We start from the raw sequence: 13,602 nt of genomic DNA, 5'->3' as shown, positions 1-13,602 counted from the left end.
TTATAGTCGGTTTTATCCATCAGGATTAACAAAAACCCCAACAATCTAACTTAGTAACTTTAGGTCTTAATTCTTTTGGATTGTGTTTGTTTTTATGGATTGGTATAAGATTCTTCATTCGAGTTTAGTAGTATATGTTTTTATTCAAAATCATGATTATTTGTGCTTGTTACTTTGATTAAGTAATTCTCTTGATATGTTAATGTTAACGTGATTCCAAGACATGTAATCGTTTTAGGAACCAAATAAGTCAAAGTAATGAATGCGATTCTGATATGGAGTATACCTTTCATTATAAAAGTACATTATATGTTTGTAAAATCTTTTGTGCATACGAAAAGGTTAAATATTATTGGAAATTTTGCAAAACTTAAAGAAATATTGCATATAAATTTGAGACTAGAGAGCGTGTGTAAATTTGATTAGCAATATTAAGATTGTCTAGAAGAACTTGTCTTAGGATAAATATTTTGCAAGTATAAAGTTTGTTAGAGCTTATTAACATATCTTAGGACCAATTTAGAATCATATATTAACATCTAAAATACATATCCAAGTGAAATAAAAACATCAAGGTGGAAAGATCCAAAGTTGGGTACTCCTTTTTCTGTTAGTCAATCCCAACTTTCATTTAACGCATTTTGTCTTTAATTAATAAACAAAATGCCCTTTATGGTTGATAATTATTTTCGATATTAATGCAATTCTCATATTATCATCATCGATAGCTTATTCGGTTCTTATATAGTAGATAAAATGGCAGAAAAGTCACTATATTACCATAGAATTTCGGTATTGACATTGATTTTTTTTTTAAAATTATGTTACTATATTTAAAATTTTGTTGCAATATCAACCAAATGACCGGTTCTATATATTTTCCCGCTAATAATTTTTCTTGAATTGCAATAAAGTCACTATGTTTATCAAAATTGCGATTTTGACACTGTGTTTTTTCTCAATTATATCATTATATTTATAATTCTGTTGTAATATCAACCAAATGACCATTACCATCAACATAGCACGTTACCAAATAAATGATATGATAATATTGTGACATGGAAGCCACATCACACCATCAATCCAACATTCCGTGCACGAAAGAAAAACCAGTCTGACCCATGGCCACGACGTGACCCTCTATAGGGCGCGACGAGGCAAAAACCTCCCTATAAAAGGAGGGTCGCCCCTCCTCATTTCTTTCCACAAATTCTTCCAACTCTCTTTCTTTCTTTCTTTCTCTCTCTCTCTCTCTCTCTCTCTCTCTCTCTCTCTCGATTTAGGTCCATCTTGATTCAACTTCTCGTTCTGTAATCTAGTTAGCGAAGCTCTATAGATTTTAGATGGATAACCAAGGAAAGGAAATAAACATCGAAGTTTTGCTCATGACTATTTGGACCTCATCAAATCGAGCAAGTTACACTTACTCTTATCTAACCTACTTAGTTGCTTCAAGAATATTTAGGTGAATTAGTCTATTCATGTAACCCTATTCCAACATTCCTCACATTCTAACATACAAAGGACATTATTGTCATACATAGTATAGTGAGATAACTCACCTAAATATACTTGAAACAACTAAGTAGGTTAGATAAGAGTAAGCGTAGCTTACTCAATTTGATGAGGTCCGAATAGTTGCGAGCAGAACTTCGACGTTTACTTCTTTTCCTTAGTTATCATTTTGAAATTTCTAGAGCATCGCTAACTAGATTACAGAACGAGAAGTCGAATCGCGAAAGACCGAAATCTCGAGATGGATATATATATATATATATATATATATATATATATATATATATATATATATATATATATATATATATATATGGGAGCGTTCAATCGAGAACATTTCTTATTGCGAGAACATTTGAGAACAAATTTGGACCACACAATTTTTTTAATTAAAAGAATAAAATAATATTCATATAAATCAAAAAATAGTTACAAACAATTAAAATCCCGCTAACTAACATCATTCACCACCCACCACCACAACCCATCACTAACCACTACCACCACCCACCACCCATCACTACCCACCACCACCACCACCACCAACCACCATCCGCCACCACCAACCACCCACCACCATCACCAACCACCACCACCCACCTCCACCACCTGCCACCACCACCCATCACCACCACTCGCCACCACTACCCATCACTACCCACCACCACCAACCACCACCTACCGCCACCACCACCAATCACTAACCACCACCCATCACTACCCATTCACCACCACCACTCGCCACCACCACCACCACCAACACCACCACCCACCTCCACCACCCGTCGCCACCACCACCCACTACGACCCACTACTACCCAACACCACCAACCACCACACACCGCCACCACCACCCATCACTAACCACCACCCACCACCCATCACTACCCATTCACCACCACCACTCGCCACCACCACCACCAACACCACCACTCACCACCACCCGCCACCACCCGCCACCACCACCACCCACTACCCATCACCACCACCCACCACCCACCACTACGTACGGCCCGCCACCTGCCACCACCACCCATCACCACCCACCACCACCACCACCAACCACCACCCGCCACCATCATCACCACTCACCACCCAACCACCACCACCCATCACCACAGCTTGCCACCACCACCCATAGCCACTACCTACCACCCATCACCATCACCTGCCACCACCACTCACCACCACCACCCATCACCACCAACCACCACCCATCACTTACCACCACCACCAACCACCTGTTGGATTAGTGTCTAAGTCCATAACTATTTTGGTATGTACTTGACCCGATGGTGCATGGTCCTTTTGGGTTGCCTTCACCAAAGCAACTTGATTGGAGAAATAAATAGAGAGAGAGGTTATTATGATTTATTAATATGTTATAAGAATAATATATTAAAGGAGAAATCATATTTGTTTAATTAATATTGGTCAATAATTAATTAAGAATTAATTTTGTGATCAAGTGTAATTAATTAAACTAGAGGGGCTGAATTGTAATTATGTGATAGTTACAAAATAAGGTAAGAATTATCTTATATATATGGTGGACGAATTTGAAGTGATAATCCCTTAGAATTCGACTAGGATAAGGATTTCTAGGACTTATCTTATGGTTGCTTGGTGGACAAGCAACTAGATAAGGATAAGGACTAAAACCCTAATCTTTACACCTATATAAACCCCCTAAGGCTCATGAATTCGTCTAACCCTTCCCAAGAAGTCCTAAGGATGAATTCTAACCTCCCTCCTCTCTCTTTATACCTTCTCCACTTGCTTATAGTGTTTGTAAGCCATTAGAGGAGTGACACTTGTGACTCTAAGCCTTCCAAAGTCAATTCAAGGAGGAATTGAATTGTTATTGCTATATAACAATCAAGGTATGTTCTTAAACCTAATTATATGTTAATATTGATTTCCATATGCTAGAATTAGGGTTTATAGTCTTGGATTCAAAGTATGTACAATAGAGAAACCTAGATCCAAGCATTAGGGTTTGTATGAGCACATAGGATGTCTTATGACTAAAACCCATCACCACCACCCACCACCCACCACCCATCACTACCCACCACCTACCACTACCACCACCCGTCACCACCATCTTCACCCAACCACCAACACCCGCCACCAATCACCACCGCCTGTCACCACCACCAACAACCACTACCAGCCAACCATCACTACCACCTACCACCACCACTCATCACTACCCACCACCACCAACCACTACCCACCAACCACTACCCACCACCCATCACTACCCACCGCCCACCACCACCCACCACCACCCGCCACCACAACGACCACCACCCACCACTAGCACCACCAACCACCACCCATCACCACAACCTGCCACCACCACCCACAAACGCTACCTACCACCCATCACCACAGCCTGCCACCACCACCCACAAACACTACCTACCACCCATCACCACAACCTGCCACCACCATCCACAACCACTACCTACCACCCATCACCACCACCCGCCACCACCACCCACCTCCACCACCCACACCCACCTACACCCACCAAAACCACCGCCTATTACTATCACCGCCACTTGCAACCTCCCACCACCACCACCCATCACTATCACCACCACTTGCAACCACCTATCATCACCCATCGTGTATTAAATCACATGTGATTATATGTATTTAATCACATATGATTTACATGGACAATATTTGTGTTCATGTGTTGATTCAATAGTTGTTCTTGTGTATTTAATCACATGTGATTATATATATATATATATATATATATATATATTTAATCACATATTATTCGTATGTAAAATATTTATTCTTGCCTCGATTCAATAATTGTTCTAATATATTCAATCACATGTGACTATATGTATTTAATCACATATGATTTATGTGGACAAGACTCATTATTTCTTTCTCAATTCAATAGTTATACTCATGTACTTAATCATATGTGATTATATGTATCAAAACGCATATGATTTGTATTGATAATATTCATGAGTCAATATTTTTCCTTATGTATTTAATCATATGTGATTGTATGTATTAATCACATATGATTAATGTGGAAAAAGAAAAAATATTTAATCAAAAATGCGAAAATGAATCTTATGTAAAGATACACCCGGAAGACTTTGACCAAGGGTAAAATAGTTGACTTTGACCAGGAGAGTTGACTTTGATCAGGAGAGTGGACTTTGACCAAGGGTAAAATAGTCATTTTACCCCAGTGCAGTGATTAGCTTTTGATTGAGTGTGTTATAGATTTGTAGCCGGGGAGATACCGTAGCAGCAGCCGTTAGCTTCCAGAGCCACACACACAGCAGCCAGTTCACGAGGTGAGTTTCCTTCCAGTAGGAACGGGTCTAAGGCCACAATGCCGGCCCGTTCAGTTAGCAGTAGTTTCCGGACTTCGGTCCGATGCAGTAGTTAGTATGTCTGATGCCTTCGTGGCTCAGATAGGATTTATGTGTTATGTGTTCCGGGCAATAGCCCGATGCAGTATGCAGTATATGTGTTTTTGTTACTTGATATGTGTTATGCCATGCTATGATCAGTAGTTCCGGACTTCGGTCCGATGCATTTAGTTCCGGACTTTGGTCAACTGTATCGGACCGAAGTCCGAAACTACTGATCATAGCATGGCATAACACATATCAAGTAACAAAAACACATATACTGCATACTGCATCGGGCTATTGCCCGGAACACATAACACATAACACATAACACATAAATCCTGTCTGAGCCACGAAGGCATCAGACATACTAACTACTGCATCGGACCGAAGTCCGGAAACTACTGCTAACTGAACGGGCCGGCATTGTGGCCTTAGACCCGTTCCTACTGGAAGGAAACTCACCTCGTGAACTGGCTGCTGTGTGTGTGGCTCTGGAAGCTAACGGCTGCTGCTCCGGTATCTCCCCGGCTACAAATCCATAACACACTCAATCAAAAGCTAATCACTGCACTGGGGTAAAATGACTATTTTACCCTTGGTCAAAGTCCACTCTCCTGATCAAAGTCAACTCTCCTGGTCAAAGTCAACCTACAGTTGACCTGACTCGCCGAGTTGGGCCGCCAACTCGCCGAGTCCCTATTCTCACTTCTCAACCCTACCCGCTGTTACTCGTCGAGCATGACATCAACTCGACGAGTTCCCTTTCGAATCTAAAACTTCAGGCAATCTGCATCCGACTCGCCGAGTCGTATGAACAACTCAACAAGTTGTTCTTCGAGCTAAGAAGATTGCCTTGGACTCGCCGACTCGACTCGCCGAGTCGCTTGCATGCAGCAACTCTAAACTCGATTCTGCTTGAATCCAGTGTATAAGACTTATAGATCTGGGCTCCCTTAACTCGATTAGCACGTAAAGATTCTATCTTTACGTGCCCATATGCATCCATGAAGATAAAAATGGCTCAAAAAGCATAATAAAGGCTAGATCTAGGGTTTTCATGCAAAGTATCTTCAAAAAGGCAATAGATCTGGGCTCTATAACTCCTAAATGAACAGATCTAAGTATATCTTGACCTAATAGGGCATCTATACAATCATAGGGCTTGAGAAAAGCATCAAACTAGATCTAGAAGGGTTCTAATGGAGGTTTAAAGCATAAAAGGGGAGGAAATCCGAAGAATACCTCAATGAACTCTGATTTGCCCTTGGATCTTTGCTCTACACCTCTTCTCCTTGCTCCTTTCTTCTTCTTCTTCTTCAAGCCTTCAAAATTTCACACAAGAACACTTAGATCACTCAAGGATTGATTAGGGTTTTCTCACAGCTCTCTGAGGGTGAAGGAGGCGAGATTGGGGCTATAAGGTGGTTTAAATAGTGAGCAACCCGGGGATTTAGGGTTTCTTCCAGGCAGACAGACTCGCCGAGTCCCGAATATGGACTCGCCGAGTCGCCGACTAACACGTGCTCGAAGTCCCGTCCCTACTCGGCGAGTCAGGCTATGAACTTGCCGAGTCCCTCTTGCAAACTTCTAGTTAAATACTATGGAATCATCATACCGGAAACGGGTCGTTACAAGCTCGCTTATTCGAGCGGGAGATATAAGATGGGGTTCACATTTCAAAACCATCACAAGTTTGATGAACTTATTTCCGGAGGTTCGTCATGTTCTTGTTTATGTCGAAGAGTAAGGATCCACTTTAAGTAACCGAAATCAAGCATTTGGTATCTTAAAATATTTCAAAACATTAGATTTCGTGTTTTACTTACATTTGATGTATGGAATTTTACATCTCACAAACGTATTGTCAAAGCATCTTCAAAAAAATGATCAAGATATTTTAGAAGCGGCTTCTTTGGTTAGAGGGACAATGGACGCATTGAAGTCTTTGAGAGACACAGGGTTTGCTAAACTTTTATCGAAGGTATCCTCTTTTTGTCAAAAACATGATATTAATATTGTGGAGATGACGAAAAATTATGTCACATCAAGACGCCGTAAGACTAAAATTACTAATCAATTTCATTTTGAAGTTGAAATTTTCAACACCGTCATGGATATGCAAATTATAGAATTCGGGGACCGATTTAGTGAACTTAGCACCCAATTACTAGAATACATGGGGAGCTTTGAGTCCTTGTGATTCATTTGCTAAATTTGACAAAACAAAGTTGTTAAAGTTGAGTGAGTTATACAAAAAAGATTTTGATGATGCGGAGAGGATGCAACTTGATGGTGAACTTGAAATATACTATCACACTTTACATAAAGATGACCGGTTCACTAGGTTGCAAGGAATTTCCGACCTTTCTCGTTTGATGGTGGAAACGGGGAAACATCGGTCGTATCCTATGGTTTATAGGTTGTTGAAGTTGGTTTTGGTTTTACCCATTGCAACCGCAACAGTCGATAGATGTTTTTCAGCGATGAAGTTGTTGAAGACGGATTTGCGTAACAAAATAGGTGATGATTTTTTGAACGATGCCATGATTTCTTATGTTGAAAAAGAAGCACTTATGAAAGTGAAGATCGAAGATGTAATGGATCGGTTTCAAAAAATGTATACCCGTAGATGTTAAATTTAAATATTAAGATGTAATGGATCGGTTTGATGTATTAATATATATATATATATATATATATATATATATATATTTTTATGTTATTATATTCGGACGAAAAAAATTGTGTCACTGCTATGACAACTTTCTGCGTCCGCCACTGACACTAGGCTGTGGGTGCTATATATAAATCACTAAAAAAATATTTGATTTCAATTCAAATTGACGTGCAAAATAGAAAAAATACTTCAAATCCAAATCCAAATGAAGTATAGATCAAATATTAAAATAAATATAAACAAATATCGGCGTTAAACATAACATGATAAGATCTAAATTCAATTTAGTTTTTGGGAACATCAACTAATCAGGAAGAACGAGTAGAATATTAAACTGTGAAAAACTTGCTTCCAATTGATATTCAATTTCAGAGAATTTGTACACTTAAGAGGAATAGGATACATATAGAAACTTAGAAGGCGGATCCATAGGTAATGACATCTGAAGCATCGAAATAAAAAAAGTAGAATTCATCATTTCAAAAGTCACCAGTTTGCCAATATTCAGGTTAACGATTTGATATGAGTAAGCAAATCTTTGTCTAACTTTCAAAACGTAATTTTTGCTAAAAACAATGACAACAAGTTTATAGGTTACATAATTATTTTATATAGGCATAGGCAAGTAAATTTGGAAGATAATAATTGGTTTAAAGTTAGAATGGGTACTCTGAAGGCAATTAAATTCAACCTTGATAAACTCCTCCTTTAGATTCTGTATAATTTGGTCCCCTGATTGCAAATTTCAATTCAAAGATACTCTCCTGTGTCAAATACATATAAGGTGTAATTAGAACACCACTTCATGAAGTTCAAAAATCAATTATGATGTTTAACTCAACGAAAACCTAGATTTTTATTCGATTGAACCAAACACAACAAATTATTGAAATCAAAGAAACCATTTGTAAGATTGTACCAGATGATTTTTTTTTTCTTTTTTCATCAGATCACAGATCAAATTATGATAAATCGAACGAACATGCACCATGGAATTAAGCGAATATCATAGTTCAGCTAACATAGTGGAAAATCTAATTTAATCTACACAAAGCCTAACTACAACACATCACGAAAGGGAGAGAACCTTGTTACAGTTACTCCACAGGAAAATGGAAAACTGAGACTTATTAGAACGAAAATACATGAAAATCAAATGGATTACCTCAAGGAGCATTCAATCGAGAACATTTATTATCGTGAGAACATTTGAGAACAAATTTGAACCACACAATTATTTTTTAATTAAAAGTATAAAATAATATTCATATAAATAAAAAAAATAGTTACAAACAATTAAAAAACCCGCTAACTAACATCATTCACCATCCAACCAACACCACCCAGCACCATAACCCATCACTAACCACCACCACCACCCACCACCCATCACTACCCACCACCACCCACTACTACCACCCACCACCACCACTACCCATCACCACCACCCGCCACCACCACCCACCACCACCCACCACTACCCACCACCACCAACCACCACCCAATTCGACGAGTTGGACCAGCAACTCGACGAGTTGGGGGTCAGAAACTCAATGAGTTGGGCCAGAAAACTCGACAAGTTCACTCCTTTTTCAGCTTATAAATACCCACCGAGAGTTCCTTCATTTTTCATACCAAAACTCACTTCTTCTTCTCTCTCCTCACTCTCTAAACCTCCCAAAACACCCCCAAAATCCTAACACTTGAAGAAAGCCCCGTAGCGCCAGAAGACTACGAGAAAAAGAGTTTTTCGGTTTTGAAACTCTGCCCCCGCAGAGTCCGGTTTTCAAGCAAACCTCTATGTTTCATCGAAGCGAAGCGTTGTCCAGGTTGGAATCACCACCTTATCAGGTGAGTGCATAGTTACTTTCATCTTACACATAAATATGAAATATTTTATATAAATTGCATGCTATGTGTACATATTTACTTAAGATCTGTGCTAGATGAAAGATTTAAACTTCTTTGTTTTTCAAATCTAAACCGTATATGTATTTTGTTTTCAGATCTGATCCTTTTTCTGCAGATCTGGGATGTAGATGTATTTTGTTTTCAGATCTAAACCATTTTCTTCAGATGTAGGATGTAGATGTATTTTGTTTTTAGATATGAACCTTTTTTCTTCAGATCTAGGCTGTAGATGTATATTGTTTTCAGATGTGAACCATTTTCTTCAGATCTAGGTTGTAGATGTATTTTGTTTTCAGATCTGAACCTTTTTCTTCAGATCTAGGCTGTAGATGTACTTTGTTTATAGATCTGAACATTTTCTTCAGATCTGGACAGTAGATGTATTTAGTTTTCAGATCTGAACTTTTTTGTTTAAGTCTAAAGCTATAAATGTATTTTATATCTACAAAAATGTTGGGTAGAACATGGGTAGGTAAATGATGAGGCATGAAAGATGATATAGATGAATATTGGTAGCTGCACCACAACCTGCAGATGATTTTGAAATACGATGTACTCTAAACATCCTAGCAGATGCGCCTATAGGATAATATCGGCAACTGCACCTAATAGAGAACATCATAATCCTGGCAGCTGCGCCTAATATATGATATTAGTAGCTGCGCCTAGTTGAGAACAACACAATCCTGGCAGCTGCGCCTAAAGGATAATATTGGCAGTTGTGCCTAATAGATGACATTAGCAGTAATGGACTTTGCGCGTATTCCCTAGGATAAACCATAGGAATGAATGAATGAAGGATACTTGATTCTTAGGGTAGATCCTTAAGAATAAAGAAGATAATGAGGATGGGTAATAAGGTTGATTGTTTAATGATTAAACATAATAATTATATTATTGTGGGTTGAAAACCCTATGTACTCACCAGGTTTTCCAACCTGACCCACTCAGTTTATTTGTATCACAGGTGTCGATATAAAGCTGCACTACACTGAGAGATTAAAGAGATGTAGATCACTAGTGTAAATGAATGTAAGTTCTGTTTATACTTATTTTCTGTATTGATGTTGACATCCCAAAGTTTTAAAATGAATAAAATACATTTCTTTGGAAATGATTTGATAACATATTTATCATGTTTTTTGGGAACAAAATTCTGCAACACTTTTCTTTAAAGGTATACTCTGATTTTGAAAATGAAGCATAAACAAATCGGTCTTTTCTAGCCGTGAAAATGGGGATGTCACAGAATAAATGTTAGATAAGCCCATGATGAAGGAATTTGTAGTGGTCGTGACAAGGATTCCGGACATATAAAGAACGTCGAAATCCGAGTTATAACGAAGAAGTTATGGTCTGTCGAAGTTTCGCGACAGAACCGACATGACACTGCGTGACGTAAATAGTGAATTTACGATAGAGGAGTTTTTAGCCTTATTGATCTAAACAAAAGTCGTAGTGTTCATTAAACCGAGAGCGTGCATAAAAAGACCTCCCAATTCTGACTTCGTATGAGGAAGTTATGATTTTTCTAAGTTTCGGCTTAGCAGTATGCAGCCTGAAGTTTGAATAATAGATCGAGAGATTTCTAGTCGACACAAACTAAACGAGAATCGAAGATCTCGTTAATAGTAGCGAAACGGTAAAAAATACAGATGAAAACGAACGTCGGACGAAGGAGTTATGAATTTAAAAATAAAGTCAAAATTAGCCGACAGAGTTTAAACGAAAGTTGTTGAGTACGATCCCGTTTATGCCTGGATATAAAGAACGTTGAAAACGGATCTCGTATGCGAAAGTTATGAATTTTTGAAATCGGGTTTCGGATCTGCGAGACTTGATGACGTGGCCGAATCAGGATCGTCGCTTGTTGCCTACGACCTCGCTTCGGATGGTGACAGCTGTTGTGAGGACTACGTCCTGTGTAATCCAAGGACTTCCAACGTATGAGTATGCCCCGCGTAATACGAGGTGCAGTTTCTTGGACACCTTATCAATCATAATGATATTTTGGTTGATCCGGACAAGGTTAAGGCGATGATGAGGTTGGAGGTTCCAAGGTATCTATATGAGATTCGGAGTTTCCTTGGATTGGCGGGTTACTATCGGATATTCATTCATGATTTCTCCAAGATAGCAGTTCCCTTCGAACCGATTGACAAAGAAGACCGTCACGTTTCGTTGGGGGCCTGAGCAGCAGACAACTTTTGAGACTCTGAGGCAAAGATTGTGTGAGGCGCCGATTCTGACGCTTCCAGAGGGTGTTAAGGACTTTGTGGTGTACTGTGATGCATTAATTATAGGTTTGGGTGCATTGTTGATGCAGCGAGGTCATGTGAGCGCTTATGCCTCGAGGCAGCTGAAGCCTCATGAGGCGAATTATCTTGCGCATGATTTGGAGTTGGGGGTTATGGTGTTCACCCTCAAGATTTGGCGACGTTACCTCTGTGGGGTCTGTTGTACTATTTACACGGATCACAAGAGTCTGAGGTATCTAATGGATCAGCCGAATCTGAATATGAGGCAATGTAGATGGTTGGATCCGGTGAAGGATTATGATTGTGAGATCCTTTATCACCCGGGGAAGGCCAATGTGGTGGCCGATTCTCTCAACCGCAAGGCGGTTACTGCTCCGATCTGGGATGTATGTTTGAGGATGACAGTGATTACTCTACTTGTAGAAAAGATTTTAGAGGCTCAGGTTGAGGCTATAAAGGAAGAGCATTGGAAAAGTGAGCACATAGTGGGCCAGGTTACATCCTTTGATTATGATGGTTGGGGATTATTGAACCTTCATTGTACGATGTGGGTTCCTTATTAGGGTGGTGCGCGTCAGGTTTTTATGGAGGAGGCGCACAAGTCGAGATTCTCTATTCATCCTGGAGCGACAAAGATTTATAGAGATCTCCAGCTTGACTATTAGTGGCCATGTATGAAGCGAGACGTGGCCTGTTATGTGGAGAGGTGCTTGACTTGCAGGAAAGTCAAGGCTAAACATCAGTGACCTCACGACAAAATGGAGCCATTTTAAGTCCCCGTTTGGAAATAGGAAGAGATTTCGATGCATTTTTATCACTAAATTGCCTCGGATGGCGCGTAGAGTGGATTCAATATACGTCATCGTGGACCGATTGTCCAAGAGCGTGCATTTTATTCCAATCCATGAGAGTATTTTGGCAGAAAAGTTGGTCGATATCTACATTCGGGAAGTGGTGGCACAACATGGGGTGCCGGTTTCTGTGGTCTCTGATAAGGATGTTCGGTTTAATTTTAGGTTCTAGAAGAGATTACACAAGGAGTTGGGTACTCGTCTGCACTTCAACATGGCTTTCCACCCATAAACTGATGGTAAGAGAGAGCGGACTATCCAGACATTAGATGACATGATGCGGGCATGTGTTTTGGATTTTGGCAGTAGTTGGGATACATATATTCCTTTGGCAAAATTTTCGTATAATAACAATTATAACTCCAATATTGATCGACCTCCTTTTGAGATGCTCTATGGGAGGAAGTGTAGGACCTCGATATGTTGGGATGTGGTTGGTCATCGGGTCATGGGAGTATGGAGGTGGTACTCAAAACGACAAAATTGATTCAACAGGTTCGTGACATACTTCAAACAACACAAAGCCGACAGAAGAGTTACGCCGATAGACACTGGTCAGACTTGGAGTTTCAGGTTGGGGACATGGTAGTCCTGAAGGTGTAACCTTGGAAATGTGTCATCCGATTCAGGAAGCAGGGTAAGCTAGGCTCCAGGTGTATTGGTCCTTTCAGGGTGATAGCTCAGGTGAGCAGGGTGGCGTATCGTTTGGATTTACCAGAGGAGCTCAGTAAGATTCATAGCATTTTTCATGTCTCTCAGTTTCGGAAGTGTTTTGTTGATGAGTGTGAAGTGGTTCCATTGAAGGAAATTTAGGTGGATGATCGCCTGAATTACATAGAGAAATCGGTGGCGATCCTTGACAGGAGGACGAAGACTCTATGAAACAAGGTTGTAGATCTCATGAAGGTGCAATGGAAACACCGAAAGGGTTCAGAATGGACATGAGAGTCGGAGGACGAGATGAGAGAGCATTACCCTAAGCT

At 39.8% G+C, this 13,602-nt stretch overlaps 1 protein-coding gene across 1 annotated transcript; it reads left to right on the top strand.

Moving 5' to 3' along the window:
- Positions 1–6,584: 6,584 nt before the first annotated feature.
- Positions 6,585–7,558, top strand: LOC128126152 (uncharacterized). Its single transcript, XM_052763910.1, has 3 exons — positions 6,585–6,636; positions 6,731–6,903; positions 7,160–7,558. The coding sequence occupies exons 1-3, from the start codon at positions 6,585–6,587 to the stop codon at positions 7,556–7,558; spliced, it is 624 nt and encodes a 207-aa protein (XP_052619870.1).
- The last annotated feature ends 6,044 nt before the right edge of the window (positions 7,559–13,602 follow it).

The sequence above is a fragment of the Lactuca sativa genome, chromosome 5, assembly GCF_002870075.4.
Source record: "Lactuca sativa cultivar Salinas chromosome 5, Lsat_Salinas_v11, whole genome shotgun sequence".
Taxonomy (NCBI): domain Eukaryota; kingdom Viridiplantae; phylum Streptophyta; class Magnoliopsida; order Asterales; family Asteraceae; genus Lactuca; species Lactuca sativa.
This window is presented reverse-complemented; position numbering and strand designations above follow the sequence as displayed.